Source organism: Alosa sapidissima, chromosome 3, assembly GCF_018492685.1.
Source record: "Alosa sapidissima isolate fAloSap1 chromosome 3, fAloSap1.pri, whole genome shotgun sequence".
Classification (NCBI taxonomy): domain Eukaryota; kingdom Metazoa; phylum Chordata; class Actinopteri; order Clupeiformes; family Clupeidae; genus Alosa; species Alosa sapidissima.
Window position 1 is genome coordinate 408920 of NC_055959.1, and position 26103 is coordinate 435022.

A 26103-nucleotide genomic window follows, 5' to 3' on the forward strand; every position below is an offset into this window, starting at 1 on the left:
TTCCCCCTTCTTCTTTTATAATATATTTTATGAAGATTATACCTTTTTTTGCTCCAAGAACATTATGGCTCAGTATATTAGAGTTAATCCATATCATCCATATCCTACATTACAAAAAACTGTGAGGGTTGTATTTGTATAAATGGAAATATTTTTTTTTTCAAACATAGGATGAGCCTTTCCTAAGAGTCTACTAGAAAACCATTCCCTGTTGAAATAAAATTTGGGTATGAGGGAGGCCTTTAATGATAAGTTCATATCTTTCAAGTTCAACAATTTTGTACCATTATGTAGAAATGTGCGTTTGATTTTATCTTTCTTTCCATTCCATATGAATTTGAATATTTGTTGTTCGTATTCCTTATAAAAAGTTTCTGCCGGTGTTGGTAGTCAGGTAAGTAAACTGTGACACAATCAGTGTATTTACAAGTGTAGTTTTTCCAAAGATGGTCAGTTTATTTCCATACCAGGGCTGTACAAGTTTTTTTAGTTTGATGTTAAAGTTAAAAGTGGCTATTTCTTTCATATTCTCTGGTATATGGATACCTAATAGGCTACCTATGGCCTCATCTGTCCAATTCACTGGCATTTCACATGGTATTGTGAAGTTTGTTTTATTGAACCTAATCTCATTATATGACATTTCCCATAGTTTGGCTTCAATCCAGACATTTTTGTAAAGTGATCCATACCATTTATGAGGTTTTGCAAGGATGTTATGTCTGGTCTGATCATGAAGGTTGTATAATCTGCATACATTAATAGTTTTGAATTTATACTATTTAATTGCAAACCTCTGATGTTTTCATTAGATCTTATTCTCTCTGCTATTTCAATGGCTATGATTAATAAATACGGAGATAGAGGGCATCCTTGTTTCACTCCTCTTTCCAGAGTGATAGGTTTTGAAAGGTATCCATTATTAATCACTTTACTGGTAGCTCCCTTATACATTACTTTAACCCATGTTATTATAGAATCTCCAAAGCCGAAATACCTTAAACATCTATTAATAAAGTCCCACTTCACTTTATCAAATGCTTTTTCAAAGTTGGCAATAAAAAGAAGACCTGCCTTTTCTTCTACATCATAATGTTCTATTATTTCCAGTAACTGCCTTATACTATTTGATATATTCCTTCCCTCTATAAAACCTGTTTGATCGTGATGTATTAATGGTGGTAGAACCTTTTTAATCCTTGTTGCTATACATTTGGCTAAAATCTTAGAATCATAGCCCTGTAGTGTAAGAGGTCTCCAGTTCAAGTATAAGTGAACAGGGTCCTTATATTTGCCACTTGGTTCTTGTTTTAGCAACAAGGAGATTGCGCTTTCTCTTTGTGTACCTGTAAATATACCTTCCTCATATGAGAAATTAAAACAATCCATTAGAGGTTTTTTCAAGTGTTCATAAAAAACTTGATACACTTCAATTGGGATACCATCTAGGCCAGGTTTTTTTCTCTTTTTTATAAGACATGATTGAAGAGTAATGATTGTTTTTGATCCTCAGTTAATTTCACAGGATTATAGGGAAAGAATAGATGTTCTCTACCCTCTTCCTGATCTTTATCTGAATACATTTCTGTGTAATATGTTTCTATTTTATTCATGATTTCTTCTGGTGTAGTTAGTGTATTCCCATAATTTGTCTTAAGTCTTCTTCTTGGAACTATTTCTTTGTTGTAAATTTAAAAAGAACTTGTTGCATCTTTCCCCCATTTCCATCCATTTCGCTAACTGTACAACTTTATAGAGATTTGGGTAGGTTGTTTTTTTTACAGTTTTGAAATTCCATTGAAATTGGTGCTTTAGCAGAGGCTTTGACAAGCTTAATCTCGGCTGCAAAAAGAAGGGGGTTAACTTTTAGTGCCAGGCTGTATTTTTGTAATAGTGGATCAATTCCTTTTCGTCGCATGTCAAAACTGCGGCACATACGCGCGCAAGCTCCATGAACTCTCCAGAGAACCTCCTTTCCAGCTCATTGATGAGAGTGTCCAGCACGGGAAAATATAGTTTCTGCTGATAGCCAGTAGGCCTACTCTCTGCTGTTCTCTGTGGGTTTCCCTTTGCCCTAAAGTGCTGGTAATTAAGAAACCATCAAGGGAGGTGGGCGGATTTGAATGCGGGGCCTGTAATGAGTAACATTCTCGACATGAAGTCATGGATACCACTGGCTTGCGCTGACCACTTCTCTCCCTCTTCACTAATTTCTCTCAAACACTCTATAATCACAGAGTATATCAAACTATTATGAGTGAATATCGGCCGATAATGACGGCGGCCGATCGATCTGAGCATCCCTAGTTTCACCTGTATTTCTTCCCTTCATATTCTACCACGTATGAGTGTGGTTCATGGCACCTTCTCTTTACGATGCCCACTTCATCATGCCCTTTTTGTGTTTGGTGTTCTACCACTTGGTTTAGTGCCAAGGGGGCTACTTGCTTGCTGGTATTGTCATAATAGTGTTTCTGTGTTCTGTGTTTTTTGTTAATTGTGCTTTAATGCTGGTTGGGGCTTTTGCTGCTGGTTTGAGAAAATGTCTGCAGACAGGCAGGGTTGTTAGAGTGTGTTGGAACAACAGTCTTTTTGCTGGAGAGTCCAGGATCTTGTCTCGGGGCATGTTCTGTGTGCTAAGCAGGTTCAGGTAGAAGTCTGTCCCTTTCTGTGGTCTCTAACAGTTTTTTCGTACTCCTCACTGCCCTTTCACTGAGTCCATTGGTATGCCATGGACTGAGAAATGGTGCTTTAGCTTGTTGATAACGGTCATATGATGATTTCATCTGTTTCATACCACTCAGAGTATGAGTCAATGAGCACCAGGTAGTACAGTATGTGGTTTTTCTATTGAAATATGTCCTCATATGTGTGGTCTCACTTCTATAAGTACACTGCACACGTGTCTTGGCCAACCATTTTTCTGAAACAAAAGCAAGTCACAAACTCTGTAACTCTACATTACGGTTTTATTTACAGTATGATATGTACAAAAACAAATAGAAACCAACTGTATTGCTCACAAATATATGGGAATTTGAGCTGCAATTTGCCTTGCCCATCGACTTCACCTGCCAACACTAACGTTAACACATCCCTGAACTTGAAACCTGTCTTCCTCAAAAAGAGTCCAGCCACTATGACGGCTCCTCCAATCATCATACAGAAGCTTGGCATCCAGGCCATCCCACTGCCTCATTGACTCCCAGAGATGCCGGGCTTCCCTGGAAATTATGATTTTGTCCAATAAATATCTAGCTTTTCTGCACTTAGATCAGCAAAGTCCAGTAGAGCCGAGCGTCTATGGTTTTTGATGGACAGCAATGTATTAGGAGTGTGAAATGACCGACCAAACCTTATTGCTGAACAAACTAGCCATGAAGTTGAACATGTTTTAGCATGTTCTAGTTGTAAGAGTAGGCTAATGTAATACAGTATTATTTGATGCAATTTTCCGTGATATTTTAGAGGAGGTTGAGCTTCCCCTGTAGTGGGCCATGTCATGTAAGGAACATGGTACTGTACAAAAACGGAGACATAGCCTACATTGCAGAGCACAACTTTATTAAAGCTGCAGTTGGCAAGATTTTTTTGATCATATTCACTGAAACCGACACTATGTTCCGACAGAACAACATAAATCAGCCGGTTTTAGAAAAAAACGGACTTCTACCTCCACCTAGAGCCTGTTATTTGTTTTGCAAAAATCTACAGCTCCCGGTTCTTCTGGTCCAATCAGAGCAGGGCTGTGTGAGACCTGACTGTCAATCACAGTCTGGTGCGCACTGACGAGCATGAACTCGATGAGAGGGTGCTCAGTGGTAGTGGGGGAGGGGCATGAGAGTTGTAAACATTTAGAATTTTGGCTAAGTCCCCTCAATCTGTCAGACTTGCCAACTGCAGATTTAATTTATGGTGAATAAGTGTTACACTACTGTGCACAGCCCCATGCTTTTCTGAGCACTTTAGCAGCGGTTAGCTAACTATGCTAACGTTAGTTATCTACAAGTCTCCTCCAAGTGACCATCATATTATACACAATGCTGGCAATGCTGAGAACAATTAACATCCTTGTTTATCTTACTTACATTGAGTGTGTGGCTTAATCTACAGATGTGATGGAGCACCGTTTCGTTATGGTTTGCTAAGGAATAACCCTTTGCTTAAAATAGTGGAGCAGAGAGGAGAGAATCGAATCTAACTTAACATAATTACAGAAAACTTGATCAAGATTGAAAGGCATTATTCTGTGTATCAGTTTTGCGTTAACTCTCACACGTCGTTTGGCTGTCCTTTTCAACTCACATCACTACAAAATCCTATAAAACTGGACAAAAATCAAGGCTTTCAATGCATTTCTATGTAAGCTGTAAGGTGAAGTTGATGGAGTATGTCTGCCTGCGCGGAGCTTCTGGACTGCCATTGGCTCATCTGCGTTCGATGAGCGGGGTTTTGCGATCGGTCAATTGAATGTATACCTGGCTGTAAAATCAAAATAAGGACCCCTTTCATTTTGATTAAAATTCTAATTGAATCGGCAGTTTTATTCCGATCAAGGTGTATATAGTATGTGTCATTTTTATTCCAATTGAACCATTATTCTGATTCTAATTGGATTAAAAGTGTCTGTGTTAAGTTTGATTGCTTATATATGGTTATATACCACCATTAAATATATTCTGAGTTCAATTCAAGTTGATTCCAAATAGACTCTTCATACTTCAATTAAAGTATGAAGTTTGATTGTATAAGCCTATATAAAACTTTGTTGTATGTAGGGCTGCACGATATCAGGAAAACATGCGATAACATTATTGAGTACTGCGATAACGATATAACTTGCGATATTTAAATATACTGCTCAAAAAAATTAAGGGGACACATTTTTTGAAACCTTCCACCCTTTTCTCCATTCTCAAACTACATTCCCAGAATGTCTGACAGTTATTGCAAAATAAAACACTTGCCTCAAAAGTTTTACTTGTGCTCAGAACCAAACAGTGTCAGAGTACCGATCCAGTGTATGATTGAAGTGTTCCCTTAATTTTTTTGAGCAGTATATTTAATATTTTTCTCCATTCTGCTTGCTGCTAGCATAGACTGTAGGGTTGGGGGGGGGGGGGGGGGGGGGGGTAAATGTATAATTACAGAAATAAATGCATAATTTTCTACATAAACAATATAAAATATTATGTAGCCTAGGCTATATATGGCCTGATGAAAGTGGACAGCTAAGAGACCTACTGACTAGGCTATCGAAGTTGTGTGGAAGATCTGCTCCAAGAAAATCCTTGTAAAAGACGGATAGACAGTGTTCGGAAACAAGCTACTTAAGCTATATCGCGGCGGTCATCTCAGTCTGTAACATCCGGTAACATCATACGCTGTGCATCCCACGTTATTAGGCTACCGGCATGCCGACTACGAGGGCAGCGGAAAGTGAAAGTAATTGGGCTGCAATCGCACAGTCCAGGCTAAGAAGTAGGCTAAACAACGTTTACAAATAACGAATCCTGATTACCTCTCTGCTGCTGTCTGGGGCTTTTGCTAAATGCAAATCATGAAATAGGCCTACAAGCCTTACAGTGAAAGACAGATATCTTCTGATATAACGATAACGAAATAAATTGTTTATTTTAACACGGTGGAATTTGCCGCTGTGTTTGTAACACGTCATCCTTCATAAAACCAAAATATTCCCATATAACAGACGTGCTTTTCCTTTTAGTTACCAATTCCTCTTCACCCAAGCGTAGCCTACCTCGCTCGACTCACTATCTTCAGCCATCACGACATTAGCTCCCACCTCAACACCTAAAACACATCACACCTAAACTGGTATGGGATGGGCTTCTAGGGCAGCATGACAGCATTGGTTTGGTAAAATATGTTGACATTCAGAATGTGAATACACCATAGACTGTATGGAATGCGCACGGCACAGAAAATGTATCGACTTTTATCGAAAATTAAGTCATCTTTGCGGTATGTCCATCGCAAGTGTTGATATCGCGATAACAATAGAAGATAGATATTGTGCAGCCCTAGTTGTATGTAATAGTCATAGTAATGAAAGGTCACTTTACCATGTTTTAAATGATATTTTAATGAGATGTTTACTGGATGTTAACACTCTTCTCTTTCATTTTTCTCTTTATGCACTAGATGGACAAATAAACTACAATTCAACAGCATCCCAAATCCTAGGAATTTCTTTAACCCCCTTTATCATTCATATGAAGGGGACTTTAAGGTAAATTCTCAGTGAAATTGAATAGTGTTTTCCAGGATATAATTCAGAATTGATAAAGATATTATGCAAACACTTAAGGGTGTTTGTTTCTGAGACTAGTCTAATTCTGGCTTTACACCATACAATGTTTAAAGCCTGAGACTGGAAGTTGCTGCAGGTGGCCTGAACACCTGCCACAGGATTCTAATTGCTTAATGGCCTTATTTTGATGTCATAATTTCTATGGGGAAATTTTAAGTCGTTTTTAATTAATAGTTTAAAAAGTATAAAAGTTACAAAAAATACATCAGCTTTGTCCTTAAAATGACCTATGTTACAAAGTTTGAATGAATTTGCTAGGTTGTTGTTGCTAGGGTACTTGAGGTGGTTGCTAGGCTGTTGCAAGGTTAGTTATGGTAGTTGCTATGCTGGTTGCTAGGGTAACCATGTTGGTCGCTATGTTGGTTGCTAGGTTGTCATCGTGGAAGTGGTTGATAGGTTGTTGCCAGAGGTGGAAAAAGTACGAAAATATTGTACTCAAGTAAAAGTACCAATACTTTGATGAAATATTACTCAAGTACAAGTTAAAATACCAATCTGAAAATGTACTCAAGTAAAAGTAAAAAGTAGTTAATTTAAAATGTACTTTAAGGGGGGAGGGGGGGTGTACCAAAACAACCAGTTTTACCAGAGACTTTCTAATGAGGAGATACAGCACTCAAAAAATCCTCCATAGTAATGCATGGGGTTGTCTACACATATCACAACCCTTCCACGGCAAAACGTCAACATGTGAATACATTGAGCCAATCATGTGGTGTGTTGTGAATACATTGAGCCAATCATGTGGTGTGCTGTGAAGACATCGTGCCAATCATCTGTTGTGATCTCGCCGCTGGAGCAAGATTGGTGTCGTGAAGCCTTACGCACACGCATTTCTGCCAAAATAGATGCCCGATAAGTGCCCAAAAAGCGTTGCAATATGGCCGCCGAGTGGAGGTACTTGCCTAAAAGGACTTTGGTCCTAGCTCGAGTTGCTGCAGCCAGCAGCTAAGGAAGCCATGTTCATGCTCCCAGTGTGTAGCGCTGTAGCTGCAGCAACTCAAGCTAGGTAAAACCGATTGTTTCAGTTTTGTTCATACCGACAGTACTCAGTGACGTTGAGAAATGGAGATCTATGTGCAAAATCACCGGAGTTCTCCTTTAAGTTTGAGCAGTAGTTGATTTTCAAAGTTAGTTCAAAGTTAGCACTCATCCTTGATCGCTTTGCAGTGAACAGTAATCCAGCACAACTGAAAAGCCCCTCACAAGCAGCTGAGGCAGGCAGGCCAATGTTGAGTTGCAGAGAGTTTTTTTAGATTTGGAAACGAGCAGAAGGTTCAGCAGATTAAAGGGCGTCGGACTGGGGGGGGGGGGGGGAGTGGGAAGTATGGAGGAGAGGGCCCTTGAAAAGTGGAATACGGGGGGCACAACATTTTCACCAGGCATTAGTAATAACTCAGGTAAGCCACACATAAAAAATCCAAACAACTCCATAAGTAGAGTCATGTGTAATGAAGTGAAATAACAGAGGGAAAAAGTATTAAACACGCTAAGAAAAAGCACTAAGGCAAGGAAAGGGAAGGAACGAGCTGGAATCTGTAAGTAGTTAGAGAGTAGTTATCCTTTCTATCTGTGCAAATTAATATAAGCTTGGTTAGTAGCCTACATATTGATGGGCTATAAAAAGGTTTTTCATTACCAAGGTGTCACACAAGAAACATTTCAAAGTCAAAGTCAAAGTCAAAGTCAAAGTCAGCTTTATTGTCAATTTCTTCACATGTTCCAGACATACAAAGAGATCGAAATTACGTTTCTCACTATCCCACGGTGAAGACAAGACATATTTTACCAATTTAAGTCCACAGACAAACATAACATTCAAGTAAACAAAAAAGTAAGTAAATAAGAGGGCACATATAATAATGAAAAAAAATAAGAGCAGCAAAATTTGGTTGAAATTGTGCATAGACAGTCAATAAAATACTAGTGCAAAGTCAGGCCAATAAAAGGCTTGTGTAGTTCTGTTTGACCTAAGTAAGAAAGAAAGTGACATAGTGGTGCAAGTTATGTAAGAGCAGCAGATGTGTTGTGTTTTCAGGACAACAACAAGTTGTAAAGTGTACAAGTGTGCAAGTGTGCAAGTGGAGTAGTGCACGCGGCCATTGTGGGTCCAATGTCCAGGATGTTATGTAGCTGAGGGTGGAGGGGGGAGAGGAGGGAGAGAGTTCAGCATCCTTACAGCTTGGTGTATGAAGCTGTTGGTGAGTCTGGTAGTGCGGGAGCGCAGGCTTCTGTACCTCTTCCCAGAGGGCAGTAGATCGAACAGATTGTGAGCGGGGTGACTTGCATCACTCACAATTTTGGTCGCCTTGCGGGTGAGGTGGGTGGTGTAAATGTCCTTCAGGGAGGGGAGTGAAGCACCAATAATCCTTCCAGCTGTGTTCACTATGCGCTGCAGGGCTTTCCTGTTGTATTCAGTGCAGCTTCCGCCCCACACAGCGATACAGCTGGAGAGGATGCTCTCAATGGTGCCTCGGTAGAATGTGGTCATGATGGCTGGTGGAGCACTTGCTCGACCATTTCATGATGGATAAAAGCAAAAAGCTCTCCCAAGACCTTTGCAACCTTATTGTTGCAAAACATATCAATGAAACTGGTTACAGATGCATTTCAAAACTTCAGAATCTTCCAGTAAGCAGCATGGGAGCCATTATCTGCAAGTGGAAGGAACATCACTGCATCATCAACCGGCCATGCACAGGATCTCCTCGCAATATTTCTGACCAGGGAGTCAGAAAGATAGTCAATTCGAAGGGCCAAGGACCTCTCTGAGAAAGCTCCAGAAAGACTTGAAGGCAGCCAATTTAATTAAATTCAATTAAACAGTTCTGGAAGTAACTAAAGATCAGGATTCACAAGAGGGACCCCTGGAATCTGTTTAGAACAATGGGCCAAAATCACACCTAGTAACACCTTGTGTGCATTTGTGTAATTTTTGAACATTTATTGGCAGGAAACCATCAGCTGTATCTGGCAACACTGCTTTACCCAGAATTGGTAACACTCCATAATAAGGTGCCATAATAAATAGCAAACTAGTAATTACCTAACCATTTGTTAATATTTGTTAATTGTTACTATTTATTTGGCACAAGTTAATAGTTTTTCATAATTAATTAAATATTAGTTGTTTGCATAAAATCTGTATGTTAATGTTTTAGCAAATCTATTAACTAATATTGTATTAATATGTGTTAATAGTTAACTAAATGTCTTTTTGGCACTAATTAACAGTTATTTCTTACATAATTTAAATGTTAAATGTTTATTCACAAACTGTATGTTAATAGAAAAGTTAACGACTTATTATTAATTAACTAATTGTTATTAAACTGTGCTTCTGCCTATCCCAATATGAACCACTCCCCATAGGACCCTTACAATAGATGGGGGACCCTTATAATAAAGTTGGCTAAGCTTAATTAATATATTAGTAGTATATAGCTATCAGTGTGGGGCCCCTTATAATAAAGTTGGTTAAGCTTAATTAATATATTAGTAATATATAACTATCAGTATGGGGGACCCTTATAATAAATTTGGTTAAGCTTTATTAATATATTACTAATAGATAACTATTAGTCAGACGGTGAAGGGACTGAGACCAAAACTGGCTTATCACATTTATTCCTTTAGGAAAAGTTAAAACAAAACATGCCTTCAGGCACTGGCATACAAAAAACAGCATCTACACAAGCAAAATAAAAAGAAGTAGTTGAATGGGCTATATTACAGTACATGCATCACTCCTATACCATCACTGTCAGCCCTACTAGCAAGGGAGACATGCGACATGGAATGTTCAGGTGCACAGAACGACAGTTTATTAATATTCTGAGACTCACTAAACACTCACAGACGTAGACCATACGGAGGTAATGCATAAACATAATGCTAAACTAAATGTACATTCATTTCCTGCTAGACTGAATTGCACTTTCCATGCACACTAAGCTAAACTACACTGAATGCATGGAAAGTTGCTAGCGGAGTTTACAGCTAGTCACGTTAGACTCAGTGTGTATGAAGTCGTGGTCATAATGAAAACATTAATAAACGTTCTCTAAGTTGCTAGAATCGCACCCAAATCCTAACAATACATGTAACATAATATAATACAGGTGGTATATTGAAGTTTTCAACTTAAACAACATTTTACAGTTACAAAATTAAAACAAAGTGGGGAGTGATTTATACAGTCAACCTACCCAATGCAAAGCATACCGCTTCTGATCAGATGACTAAAAAAGACATTTAGTTAACTATTAACAAATATTAATACAATATTAGTTAATAGATGTGTTAAAATATTTACAGATTTTATGCAAACAACTCATATTTAATTAATGATGAAAAAACTATTAACTTGTGCCAAATAGATATTTCAGTAACAATTAACAAATATTAACAAAGGGTTAGGTAATTACTAGTTTGCTATTTATTATGCCACCTTATTATGGATCAATCAATTATTTTTAAGTAGTATGATAGTAAGCTCCACCTTAATGTGCATTTTTTGTAAAATTGTTAAGGGTTATCCTGAAGGACCTGGTGGTCTCTCATGTCAGGGCAGGGAAAAAGTGGGAGAACCTTAAAAAAAAAAAACATTTCACATGAATATCACTTAGTTAATATTCTTGTCTACATCAGAGGAAGCAAAGATGAAAAGATAACGTTAAGTTAGTGGTGTGGCCAGAGGTCCCGGTTAATGTTAGCTAAATTAGTAATGTATGAAACTTGAGACCCCTGTTTTACAAAATATAGCCTTAATAGAGACAGTTGGTGACCACGGTTAAATATAACTACCATTAACGTAGTGTGATAACATTGTTGTGACATTACAAGCATTTTCAGCTAACGTTAAAATGCCATAATCTAACGTCAACATCAAATAAACAGTATAAGTGTAAGTATACTCTTTTGATCCCGTGAGGGAAATTTGGTCTCTGTATTTATCCCAATCCGTGAATTAGTGAAACACACTCAGCACACAGTGAACACACAGTGAGTTGAAGCACACACTAATCCCGACGCAGGGAGCTGCCTGCTACAGCGGCGCTCGGGGAGCAGTGAGGGGTTAGGTGCCTTGCTCAAGGGCACTTCAGCCTTGGATCTGGGCATGGGAGAGCAGTGCTCAACCACTTCCCCCGCCCACATTTTTCCTGCTGGTCAGGAATGGAACCGGTAACCCTTCGGTTACAAGTTCGAAGCATTAACCAGTAGATTAATGATTAATTGATTAATGCTAACTTTGGCATAACGTTAACCATAATGTTACATGCACCAGGGTTGTGCACAATTCGAATTGCAATTCTGCTTCCTGTTTGCTACCTAAATTAAAATGCAAGTGAAATTCAAGAATTGAATTGGAATTTAAGAGCCAGTTTCAATTCAATTCTGGAATTTTGCACAAGCCTGACATGCACATAATGTTACATGCACGTTACATAACGTTAACCATAATGTTACATGCAATGATATTGGGTCTAAAGATGACAAAATTCTGATTCAATTGGTTACACAGGACTGAATTCATTACCATATAATGTTAAATTAACCTTCAAAAACAAAACATTACTTACAGTTGTAGAGCAGATCCTAGTAGCTTGCTTGACGTGTTCTCAGGTCGCGAACTACAGACTACAGTCAATCCAGGTCTACCCTACATTTAGGCATATCACAATGCAATGATTTTGTAGGGCACCAATGTAGTGAACAAAATTTTCAGTTGGATTTCGAACACCACTATAAAAGGGCTGATTCACTATATATAGCGCACTATATAGTGAAAGAGTGAACATTTCGAACGTAGCTATGGTCTACTGTGGATGTACAAAGATCTGTTTGACCTGGATTGGCTTTTAGTTTTAGAGCTGAAACTGTGTCGATAGCTCAAAAGCTCTAGGAGCTGTACAGTAGTCGCTCCAAAAAATGGGCAGATAGAATAATAATTTGAAAACTTAAGAACAACAAGCACACTAATAATGCGATAAAACATATGATTAGCTAACAAAATTCAGTGATTAATCACGATTATGTGTAATGGATATATAACAATATATAAAATAAAATGCAGAAAAAAAATAATAAAAAAATATTAACTTTTCCACAATTTTCATTTTTTTAGATGCACCTATATGCTTGCTTAATTAGTCTTACTTAAATGATGTTAACCAAATATATTGTATGCAAATATTTTAATAATATTTAATAATAATTATATTGATGGCGGTGATCTGCACTCGATTGCTTTTCCTCAGGAACCATGTGTTGTTGCGTCTCAGTAGACTGAGATTGAATTTAACGGTCTGAAACTGAATTCTGAAATATATATATATATAAATTCTGAGATCACTTTCAGCGTGGTTTCAGCGACAGTGACACTGAAGTTAAACACCTTGACAGTAGCCTACATTTTGCGCGCCAGAGCCAGAGCTTGTTTACTGCATATTTTCTGCACTTGTTCACCTCATGCTGGTAAAATTTGCATTGTAATGCATTGTAAAAAAGCATTGTAATGCTAAAATTTGCATTGTAATGCATTGTAAAAAAGCATTGTAATGCTCATTATTACCATCTATAGGTATTCACAAGTCGTCGTAACCAACTTTATGATGCATTATGACAGCTAATTATGAATGATTATAATTTTAATCTGAATAATGCATTATAAATATGTCAAGATCTGCCTACTCACTTGTCAGTTTTATGATGCATCATAACTACTTTGCTTTGCCTTCTACTGTAGTCCTATATATAACTATAACTATAAGTATATTTAATAAAGTAATAATAATTTATACATCTTTTTATAGCACACAATTATAAACAGCTATGCAATATCATAAGTGTTATTTGTCAGCTCTAAGTAAAGTGACAAGAATATGACCATATTATTCTACAATGAAATGAGAGTCTGGACAGTAAAGACAAAAGGAATGCATTTAGTTCACTTTATTAGAGGGGATGCATCCCCTCTATTGAAATCCGAAAACTTCTTATTACAGTGCATGAAAATGTACTGTAATGTTCTTCCTAGGCAACTTCTTCTTATTATTATTATTCCGCTTACCACTTTTTCCGTACGCAATTTCTCTTGAACAGTTTAACTTAGAAACTTCATTCAAACTTTGTAACGTAGGTCTTCAAACAGATCAGGTTGGTATGTCTTTTCAACTTTGAAACTTTTATACTATTAAAGAAAAACTTTTTAAAAATCCCAATAGACTTAACATTGCCGATTATGACATCATAATACGGCCATTAAGCAATTAGAATCCTATGGCAGGTGTTCAGGCCACCTGGATCAACTGCCAGTCTCAGGCTTTAAGCATTCAAACTGGCCCTATTAAGACTACACATCCTGTTCAACTGCTTCCTCTGCCAAAATCTGTTTCAAAATAAAAGTCCTCACTACAATATTTCACTGTTAAACAATTTAACCCTTTAAACTACTGAACTTTTTAACTGTTCAGCCATTGTAACTGTTACTTGTCATCAACTATGACTCCTACCCACTGTAGCTAGTAAGCTAAGTTAGCTAAGTAACATGGTTAGCATGCTAGCATGTTAGCATGCTAGTTAGCATTTTTAGCAAAACTGCTAAAAACGATTAGCTAAGTCAGCTAAGTCACATGGTTAGCATAGTTAGCATGCTAGCATGTTAGCATGCTAGTTAGCATTTTTAGCAAAACTATTAAAAATGATTAGCTAAGTTAGCTAAGTAACATAGTTAGCATGCTAGCAGTTAACATGCTAATTAGCATTTTTAGCAAAAAAACTTGGTTAACATTATTATCTTTGATAACATAGTAGCATAACTACTAGCAAACATTAGGGCCATTCCAACTGTTAGTTATCGTCAATTATTTACCTAAATAATTTAACTATTTAAATGATCCACCTATTTAACTGTTCAGTCATTCCAACTATATTAAACCTCATCTACCTAGAAAATAATTTAACCATTTAAACTATCCACTTATTTAACTGTCCAGTCATTCCAACTATATTAAACTTTGTCTACCTAGCAAATAATTTAACCTTTTAAACTATCCACCTATTTAACTGTTCAGTCATTCCAACTATATTAAACCTCATCTACCTAGTTCAGTCATTTGAACTATATTAAACCTCATCATGTTGGTTGCCAATTAGCACATCATCTGTTTTAACAATATATTTCACACCATATGTTTTGCATTTTCATGCACTGGTAATTCCCTGGAATTGCGTTTTCTAGTTCTTCTTCTTCTTCTAACGCATTTAATGCAGCTTCAACCGTTTAACGTAGAAACTTCATTCAAACTATGTTACGTAGGTCTTACTTAGGACATGGGTGCTATGTATTTTTCAACTTTGTAACTTTTATACTTTTTAAACTATTAATTAAAAACTAATCAAAATTTCCCCATTGACTTAACATTATGATTATGACATCACAATACGGCCGTTAAGCAATTAGAATCCTATGGCAGGTGTTCGGGCCACCTGGACCAACTGCCAGTCTCAGGCTTTAAGCATACAAACTGGCCCTATTAAGACTACACATCCTGTTCAACTGCTTCCTCTGCCAAAAACTGTTTCAAAATAAAAGTCCTCACTACAATATTTCACTGTTAAACAATTCAACCCTTTAAACTACTGAACTTTTTAACTGTTCAGCCATTGTAACTGTTACTTGTCATCAACTATGATTCCTACCCACTGTAGCTAGTTAGCTAAGTAACATGGTTAGCATAGTTAGCATGCTAGCATGCTAGTTAGCATTTTTAGCAAAACTGCAAAAAATGATTAGCTAAGTTAGCTAAGTCACATGGTTAGCATAGTTAGCATGCTAACATGTTAGCATGCTAGTTAGCATTTTTAGCAAAACTACAAAAAATGATTAGCTAAGTTAGCTAAGTCACATGGTTAGTATAGTTAGCATGCTAGCATGTTAGCATGCTAGTTAGCATTTTTAGCAAAACTGCTTAAAATGATTAGCTAAGTTAGCTAAGTCACATGGTTAGCATAGTTAGCATGCTAGCATGTTAGCATGCTAGTTAGCATTTTTAGCAAAACTGCTTAAAATGATTAGCTAAGTTAGCTAAGTCACATGGTTAGCATGCTAGCATGTTAGCATGCTAGTTAGCAGTTTTAGCAAAACTGCTTAAAATGATGAGCTAAGTCAGCTAAGTAACATGGTTAACATACTTAGCATTTTAACATTGTTAGCATGCTAGTTAGCATAGTAACTTGGTTAACATTATTATCTTTGTTAACATAGTTAGCATAACTGCTAGCAAACATTAGAGCCATTCCAAGTGTCAGTTATCGTCAACTATCTACCTAAATAATTTAACCATTTAAAGTATCCACCTATTTAACTGTTCAGTCATTCCAACTATATTAAACCTCATCTACCTAGCAACCAATATAGTTTGTTTTTACTCTGTATGATATTTTACATCATATTTTTGCATTTTCATGCACTGTATTTCCTTCAGGAAATGCTTTTCTAGTTATTATTATTTTTCTTTTTACCTTTTTGTGCGCGCTATTCAGCCCAAACCGCTTAACGTACAAATTTGGTTCAAAAACCGTTCCGTAGATCTTCCAAGGCTTTACCGTCCTATCCGTTTTTCATTTTTGAGAAGTTTATACTTTTTGAGATATTTGTAATTAAAAGTGTATTTTTCCCCCATAGACTTGAATGGGGGCTGTGATGTCATAATAGAGCCAGCTGCGCTCGTTAAGTAGTTCTCAGAGCAGTTCCCAGGCTAATCAGAACACTGGCACAGGTGTCACCTGTGAGGAATTCAACTGTCTCAGCCTCTAAGCATACAATCTAGCTCTACCTGAACTACACATCCAGTTAAAGTGTTTCCTGTGTGTCAAAATAAAAGTCCCAGCCATATCTCATGCATTCAGCATTATATCTCCAGAACGGCTTGACGTACATGCTTCAAATTTGATACGAGTGTTTTTATGGACTCAAAGATGAAGTGAGTTGATGTTGGAGGTTGAAGGTCAAATGTCAAGGTCAAAAACACCTTGAGTGTTATATCTCAAGAATGCCATGTCACACAAGATTCAAATTTGGTTACTCCAAAAGCACCTTTGCAGGTATCACAAGGTCAACAGCCCCACCAACACCCTAACCAGCAGATTGCATCCCCTCGTGTAATTCCTCGGAATTGCATTTCTAGTTTTCATTTGTCATTCCTTTTGTCTTTACTGTCCAGGCTCTCATTTCATTGTGCCTCATATTTGTTTATAATAACCTTATATCTATTAATAACAACACCTCATTTGCTCTACCTTACCTAAAGCTGACAAATAACACCTATGACATTAACATAGTGATTTATAATATTGTGCATATGGAGTAAAGAGGCTAGACTCGATACTTAGTTCATTGCACCCTTTAATTACTCAGTGAACTTATATCTGTTAATAATAGGGACAAGTGAGTAGGCAGATCTTGACATATTTATAATGCATTATTCAGATTAAAATTATAATCATTCATAATTAGCTGTCATAATGCATCATGAAATTGGTAATGACGACTTGTGAATACATATAAATGGTAATAATGAGCATTACAATGCTTTATAGACACCTTATAAAACATTATGAATGCATTCATAGGGCATTATAAATTCAACCTTCATAGAAAGTGTTACCGGTCTGTTTATATGATAAATGAATAAGTTAGTGAAGTGTAGAGAAAAGAACATGGTGTTTAAAGCCACCTGAGGTATATGTTACAAAGAGGTGGGATGGTGTCAGAAACTTCAAATAGTCCAGTGTAGGAAATTAATTGTCCAAGGGGATTAGGCGTTGTCATAAGGGCAAGTAGTGGGTCGTTAGGCTGTGCAGGCCAGGAATCCGGGCAGGGGGACAGCAATAGGCGATAATAGGACAGTCGTAGGGCTGAGACTTTAGATGAGATGAGTGAGATGAGGGCCAAACACAAGGATGGCTGATGGTAATGGTATACCTCACAAATGAGGTAAGGGGAAAGAGAGAGAGATATATAGATATAGATTTATAGATATACTATAAATCAAAATGATTAATATCATTGGTACTATATAGTGTTATACCATAGTGAGAATAGGCAGAGTAGGGAGAGGAGGGGTTGTACAGCGTGACACATGAAAAGTCCTTGACAGCACTATGCTATAGCACAGGGGTGGGCAAACTTTTTGGCTCAAGGGCCACATTGGGTTTTGAAAATTGGCCGCGGGCCGAACCACCAATAAATGAGGAAAAATTACATGTAATGACATCAATAATATGTAATACATACTGTACCATTCACTGCTATTGAAATATGTGCAAAGAAACTACTCGGTAATTATCTGTTTATTATTATTATTATTATTATTATTATTATTATATTTTTATTGCGGTTGTTGTTGGCCACAACCACGCCTCACAACCTCCAACACAACAGGCATGAAAAAGGGGTGGCACCCCAATATTGGCCTAGGTAACACAGCTTATCACAGAACAGTAGGCTGCACACATTAATCTGCCCATAACATTACATTACATTACATTACATTTAGCAGACACTTCATAACGTTGTTCTCAGACCTGCAACAACATATTTCCTAAAAAGTAAGAAGCAACTCCACCATTAGTGGTTCATTCATTCATTTAATTTCAATGGGAACAGTGCTGTTGGTCACCATTTTTTGTGAGAGCATTAAAGTCTGGGGCCATTTCACTTGTGGCGATTCGCAGTATAGCCCCCAAGTGTCGATCAGTGAGTTGCGCTCTGTGCCGTGATTTGTTGAGGTTCATCACACTGAAAGTTTGCTCACACACATAGGTCGAGCCAAATAACACCAGTATCCTCTGGGTCACCTGCAGGATGTTTGGAAACTTTGTCTCGTTTAGGGATGCATAAAACTCACCCAGTTTAACGGAATTGAAGTTCTCCTTTAAGACAGAGTCGCACTGCAGGTCGATCAAAGCGTCAGCCAAATGTAATGTAATGTAATGTAAATGTAATGATCAGCTCCAATTGCAGCTCCTCCGGTGCTGTTTCATCGTCCAGTGACAGGGGACATGACACCAGCTGAAGTAGCTTCTCAATTTTCTCAAAATCAGAGAATCAACGGCAAAATTCTGTGTGCAGGCCATCCAGTGATTTGCAGTATTTACTTGCATGCAGTGGGGCCTCTTTGAGTGTCGCCAATGTGGGGAAATGAGTGAATACTTTCTGTGTGATTTGTCTTGAAAATAAAGTCAATTTGGCTTTAAAAGCTTTCACGTTGGAGTACATGTCATGCACCAATTGATCCTTTCCTTGTAGCTTTACGTTCAGCTCATTCATGTGAGCCAACATGTCCACAGCGAACGCAAAGTCACATAGCCAGTCTGCGTTGCGCAGCTCAGGGGAATCATCGGCTTTCCCAACCAACTCCAAAAATGACCCAATCTCATCTCTGAGCTCCCACACTCGCCAACACACTTTCCCCAAACTTAGCCAACTGACATTGGAGTGGTAAAGTAAGTCCTGGTGGTCAGCATCGGTTTCTTCTATGAATTGAATAAATTGACGATGAGTATAGCCCCCTCGCTCGTATGGTGTTCACAAGTTTCACCACTACCTTCACTACGTGATCAAAGCGCAAAACAGTCTTGCACAGGGATTCCTGGTGGATGATACAGTGCAGGAAAATTACCCCCAACTCAGGCCCTTCTCTCACTTTGTCCTGAATTCTTTTCAGAAGTCCGACGTTTTTTCCCGTTAAATTGGGTGATCCATCAATGGTGACATTCACCAGTTTACACCAAGGTAGCTTCAGCCTCTCGATGACCCCAGACACCCGGTGATATAAGTCCACTCCTCGCGTTGTGCCCTTGATGGACTCCATGGCCAGAAATTCTTCTGTGATTTCAAAATTGCTATTAATACCTCTGATAAAGATTAAGAGCTGAGCAGTGTCTTTTACATCATTACTCTCATCCAGAGCTAAAGAATAGAAATGAAAAGTTACCGTCAATTAGCTCTACATGGCGAGTCACTGTTCTGCGTGACAGACTGAGATTTTCGAATTTGCTTGTAATCTCCGGACATAGAATACCAGCAGTCTCTACCATGCATTCTTTCAAAATTGCAAAATTGCAATTCGAAATTCGCCTTCAGAGAGTGGCTTACTTGCTTTGGCTAAGTTGTATGCCAGCACATAACTTGCCTTTGTGCATGACTCCTGAATAGTCGACTGTCGTGTGAAAATGCTCTGCTGATCCTGTAAACTCGCAGCTAACCTTGAGGCAGTAGTGGCCCTGTCTTGAACTGACAAGTTGCTAGCATAGTTAGCATGCCTGGTGGAAAAGTATAAGTATATAGTATATATACTCTTTTGAGCCCATGAGGGAAATTTGGTCTCTGCATTTATCCCAATCCCAATTAGTGAAACACACACAGCACACAGTGTACACACAGTGAGGTGAAGCACACACTAATCCCGGCGCAGTGAGCTGCCTGCATCAACAGCGGCGCTCGGGGAGCAGTGAGGGGTTACATGTAGGTGCCTTGCTCAAGGGCACTTCAGCCATGCCTACTGGTCGGGGTTCGAACCGGCAACCGAGGTGCTAACCAGTAGGCCACGGGTGCCCCCATTTTATTACATTAATACACCGGATTAGATGTCAAAATCCCTTGTGCCAAAATCCAAGGTAAAAACACATTCAGAAGCCCCTGCTCAAGTTTAACTTTAAAAAGCACACTACCCACAAATCCGCCAACAAATGGTCACAAAACACAATACAAATGGCCCATCCAACAGCAGTATATAGTATGCGGCATGTCATTAGGGTTATCAAGTGGGCACCCTCATTCACCGATGTTTCGTTAAGTTAGGCCCACGACACCTCATGAAGGCTTAACAGTGAAACCAGCGTCCTGGAGACACTCCCCTCCATGCTGCCACCATATTACCACATTGAAATATCCAATACCCAAAATACTCTTAACCAGCCCAGGCATGGTCAAGGTAGGTTAGTCCGTCCCGTTGATGTGGACTGAACCATAGCCATAAAAACACTGGCCAACCAACCATCATGCTACTGTAGGCACAGCCCATCACAAACACAAAATAAATTAGCCAGTTAGCTTACGCCCCATGCTGCCACCATATTACCACAACAAACATCCAAATACCCTTAACCAACCTAGGCATGGTCTAAGTTGGCTAGGTTGATCCGTCCCGTTGATGCGGACTGAACCATAAACCATAAAAAAAACCTTAGCCAAGCTTGTGTGCTAAATCGTGTGCTCATTCAATGAAGGTAGAATTGAGAAAGGTAGAAAGTAAGTGCACTATTTATTAAGATGAGTGGACCATGTACTAAAATAAGTGTGTAAAACTTGCACATGTAGCAAAAGGCCCCTAGGCACAGATGTGAAAAGGGCCCCCCTGGCCACTTCAAAAGGTTAGTAACTCGGCTTAGTTAGGGTGGTCTGGGGGCATGCTCCCCCAGAAGACATTTTTAAAAAATAACCCCTTATATATAGACTTCTGGTGAGTTTTGTGGAAAGAAGCATTAACCCTTTGAGACCTTTAATTTGTCATTGTATCTACAGTATACATCCATACATACATACATTTTTGTTTATTTTTCAGGACAGTCTGGGATTTGTACCCATCTTGCATAGCTATGTCTCTTATATCAGCCTTTATATCAAAGGGAAACCATTTGTGTTTTTATGTCACCAGGAAGCATGTCAGTAGAAATAACTTTTCATATTTAGGTGGGATAGATTGGAATCTTAAAATATAATAATCTTGACGGTGGGATATTCTATGGCTCACCTATTTACGAGATATTTGTACTGAGTGAGACAAATATTTTATTTATTAGGCTAATTGCTTTATTCCCTTGAGTAGCCTATTGTCACCAAGTGACCAACTTTTTATTTTCTTTTTTTATAAGGACAGCAAATTCATTATTTTGGGTTGCTATTACATTATGATGGTTGGCAGCTCATTGTCTGCAGCAGTCCTGTATCTTTAGAAAAAAATGTATGTGTAGCATACTCGCTCAAATTGATAACACTCATTGATAATAAGCTAATTTTCATTCATTGTTGACATGGTCCATGGAGGCTCAGACGGGTGTCTGATGAACACGCACAAACGAGTGCGAAAGTTGCAGCCGTGACGACAGGGAAAGTGCAGGCAGCCACCAGAGTGATTGGTCGTATAAAATGAACGTTGCTGATGTCTGGGTTACACAAAGCTACAATGACACAATTATTATGTTTTCTTAATGACCGACAGTTTAGTTTAGTTTATAAATAAAACACACTGTTAAAGTGCCATAAGTAGGCTGGTTTACTAAATGAAAGACATCTGAATAAAAAGAATTTTGGTGCCGTTTTGAAATCTTAAACGTGTAACCCCACATACGCGCACAACCATAACGTGGTTGCAGGGAGGGGATGTCCTATTTTGGAATTTTACCTGGATACAACGAACACTATTTTTTGATTGGATGTCGGTGGCTATTTTTTTTTAATTTTATTTGGCTGGTGAGTGGTGCGGTAGTTCTGAACCCTGCGAGAAATCCTCTGGTATCCTTGCGCCTCTAATAATTATGCAGATACCTTGACATCCCTAGTAATATTTCTGCGTGAGAAATGCAAGGTGTGGCGTGTGAGCGTGTGAACTTGTTGAATTGCGTGTGTCTCACGCCCATTGCGTGAGACTTGAGAACCCTGACAAAACAAATGAGCCACAAATGAGCAACAAATGAGCTTACCTTAGCTTTCGCCCCAGGAAGGGTAACTTCTCCTTACCTACAACCATTCGCTTGCCCGTTCTGCTGCTAAAGACATGTTACTAACCACCTGCCTTAGACTTCGACCACAAATGCCCAATTCAGACAGCAAGCCAATAGCAGATCTGGCCACAAACCCACGTGCACCGATTTCAATAGGCCTTAATCGTGCACTCCAACCTCGCTTAGCTGCCTCCTCTGCTATTTCAGTGTATTTAGCTCTCTTCAGCTCATTGGCCACTTCCACTCTGTCTTCCCAAGGAACAGTGAGTTCAATGAAGTAAACTATCTTCTCTGAATCCGACCATAGAATTACCTCGGGTCGTAGTTTAGTACTCACTATATGTGGAGGTACCGCCATCTGCTGGCCAAGATCAACCTTCATTTCCCAGCCCGCCCCATTTTTCAACTGGTCGGTTTTACACCTGGCTTTCGCGGAACAAGGTTTATCCTCCTGACGTACAAAGTTAATTTGCCTTACCCCTTTACTAGCTGCTAATGAATTGACTTCTCTCCTTTTATCCTCTATTGCGGCTGCCACATATTTCAATACCTGGTTATGACGCCACGTATACCGCCCCTGGGTGAGACTTACCTTGCACCCTGATAGGATATGGTGGAGACTGCCCACACACGAGCAAAGTATGCATTTATCTTCCTCAACAAACCTTTGAACCTTACATTTTTGGGAGATGGGAGCACATCATATGTAGCACCTAACATGAATCTGATCTTACCAGCTTCCATGCCCCATAGATCTTTCCATTTAATCCGTCTTTTTTTCACCCCTTCCCAGTTCACCCACTGCCCTTTTTTTGCCTGCGACACTGCCTTAGTACATCTTACAGCCTCCTCCTGTCTATGCATTTCCTCCACTACCATTTTCCTCTTTTCTCCTGCAGAAGCCTTACTCCACAAGGGTTTACTTACACCCACCCCTAGACTCCCCCGCCCGTGCTGCACATGGCCCATTATATCCCTATGCTTCAATGCTGATTGAGCTTGCTTAACTGCCTGCTCTGGGTTCCACTTCCTCCCTGCATTAACTGTGGGTGCAACTTTCCTCACCACTGGGTCCTTGGACTGAGTAAGAGTCATTTCCAATCTAGCCTTAGCACACTTAAATTCCTCTGTCAGACTAGATATTGGCAACTCTACAATGCCCTTCCCATACAAGGCTACACTGCAGCGTGGGACTCCGAGCCATTTTCTGACAAAGGAGCTGATCATTTTTTCCAACCTCTCTACATTTGACAGAGGAACTTCATAAACTGTCAATGGCCACATTAGCCGAGGCAACAAACCAAACTGCAAACACCACAGCTTGAGCTTAACTGGCAGCCCTGACTCAATTTTTGCAATACCTTGCCTAGTGACCTGTCTCAAGTCTTCAACCTGTGATTTATCACTAAGGCTTGCATCATACCACCTTCCCAGACCCTTCACTGGTTTCTCCAGAACTGTGGGAATCACCTCCTTATTTATAGCAAACTTTTTATCTATTACCTTCCCTTTAACAATTGAGAGACTCCTAGACTTACTTGGCTTCACCTTCATTCTGGCGCATTGCAGATTACTATTTAACTTATCCAGCAACCTGTTGGTGCATGGAACGGTTGACGTCAAGGTTGACATGTCGTCCATGAAAGCCCTAATCGGGGAGAGGCGTGGCCCTCCCTGCAACTTCTCCCCACCCACCACCCATTTTGAGGCCCTAATGATGACCTCCATTGCCATTGTAAAAGCAAGTGGGGAGATGGTACATCCGGCCATGATTCCTATCTCGAGTTGTTGCCACCCTGTGGTGTAATCAGCTGTAGTAAAACATAATTGAATATAGCCGCAAGCAGCAATGGCGGGCCCGAGCACCTGCGGGCCGCAACCCGTGACATTTCAGAATCCAACAAAGCACCGACGTGGTGCATTTGTAAAATGTACATATTTGATGTGTGTGCTATTTGTTTTTGCATGTTATTTTCTGGCACATTTACTTGCTTGGCCAGGTGGGGGCGCAATGCAAGGCAGGCCCATTGTGTGTCATCATAATCATAATATAAATTAACCTGAGAAATTTCAGATTATTCATTTTAAGCAAAGAACATTTCTGAAACACTTTTTGGCTATATGGGGGCTGTATATTAAGCATTTGAATTACACATGTGAATATCATCACACTAATGATATCCAATATTTTGCAAAGTTTCAGATCAACCAATATAGGCATTACCAATTTCTGGCACATTTCCTGCTTGACCAGGTGGTGGCGCTATGCCAGGCAGGCCCATTGGGTGTCTGGATATCATCATAATCATAATATCTATTAACCTGAAAAGTTTCAGACCATTTATTCAAAGCATAGAGCATTTCTGGCACATTTCCTGCTTGGCCAGAAGGTGGCGCTATGCCAGGCAGGCTCATTGGGTGTCTGGATATCATCATAATCATAATATCTATTAACTTGAAAAGTTTCAGACCATTCATTCAAAGCATAGAACATTTCTGGCACATTTCCTGCTTGGCCAGATGGTGGCACTATGCTAGGCCTGTGAATTACGAATGTGAATATCATCACAATAATGATATCCAATATTTTATAAAGTTTCAGAGAAATCACTTAAGGCATTGTCCATTTCTGGCACATTTCCTGCTTGGCCAGGTGGTGGTGCTATGTCAGGCAGGCCCATTGGGTGTCTGGATATCATCATAATCATGATATCTATTAACCTGAGAAGTTTCAGACCATTCATTCAATGCACTGTGATTTATGACACATTTCCTGTTTTTGTGGTGAGATATTAAAATCATATCAAATATATAACTTATCAAAAATCCCTTCTCAATTTAACATCAGTGACATCTTGGCATAATATTTGCCAAATTTCAAATGAATCTGACAAACCGTCTAGGAGGAGTATGTTCAAATTGATCATATGACATCAGTATAATTGTCATTCTTTCTGTTGCCAGTTGGTGGCGCTATGCCAAACATGCATTATGGGCCTGTGAATATTATCATTGACATGGTCTTCAATGACCTGTGAAATTTAAAACATTTCAAGCCATGCATGGTGAATTATGACACATTTATTGTTTATGTGGAAGGGTATTAAAATGAATAATTTCGCCATTTCGTCAAATTACAACATATCAAAAAAAAGCTTCACAATTTATAATCAGGAACATCTCGGCGTCATGTATACCAACTTTGACATGAATCGGATCAACCGTCTAGGAGGAGTACGGTAAAATTGATCATGTCCACAACGCACAAAATCTCAATTACCTCACTTCCTGTGGGTGTGGCTAATGGCATGTTAATACAAAAGTTGTTTGTTTTTGGGAGTTACATCCACCCACCAAATTTGGTGTGTGTATCTAAAACTATATGCCAACCACAAGTCACAGTGACATAAGGGGGCGCTATGGAGTTCCTGGGCAACGCCCGGTGCCAAGCTTTTATCCCTGTCTATTCACTGTAGCACTTGATGTGTGTGCCAAATTTCCTGCGTTTTCATCGATGGGAAACACCTCTTTTGGCATCACAATTCATCACATTTTAGTCCGCACAAAATCCCAAATACCTCACTTCCTGTTGGGCGTGGCTAATGCATTGTACATACGAAAGTTGTTGATCTTGGGGAGATACACACACCTACCAAATTTGGTGTTTGTAGCTGAAAGTATATGGCCACTACGAGATCAGTCATCTAAGGGGGCGTAAGGGGGCGCTAGCGAGTCTATGGGCCATACCCGGGGCCAAGCTTTTTTACCTAGCTGCTTTGTGTGACACCTGATGTGTGTGCCAAATTTCAAGACTTTTCGATTATGTTAACCATCTCTAAATATTTGCCAACCACAGGATCAGTCACCTAAGGGGGCGCTAGCGAGTCCCTGGGCCACGCCCGGGGTCAAGCTCTTGTACCTAACTGTGATGCGTGACACCTGACGTGTGTGCCAAATTTCAAGAGTTTTCGACCATGTTA

General features: G+C 39.1%; 1 protein-coding gene across 1 annotated transcript in view; it reads left to right on the forward strand.

Moving 5' to 3' along the window:
- Nucleotides 1-26103, forward strand: part of il21r.1 (interleukin 21 receptor, tandem duplicate 1) — a 59179-nt gene that overhangs the window by 20848 nt on the left and 12228 nt on the right. Inside the window, exon 8 of the mRNA XM_042086221.1 lies at nt 6166-6253. Within this exon, the coding sequence (XP_041942155.1) occupies nt 6166-6253 (88 nt within the window). The remainder of the gene's footprint in view (nt 1-6165; nt 6254-26103) is intronic.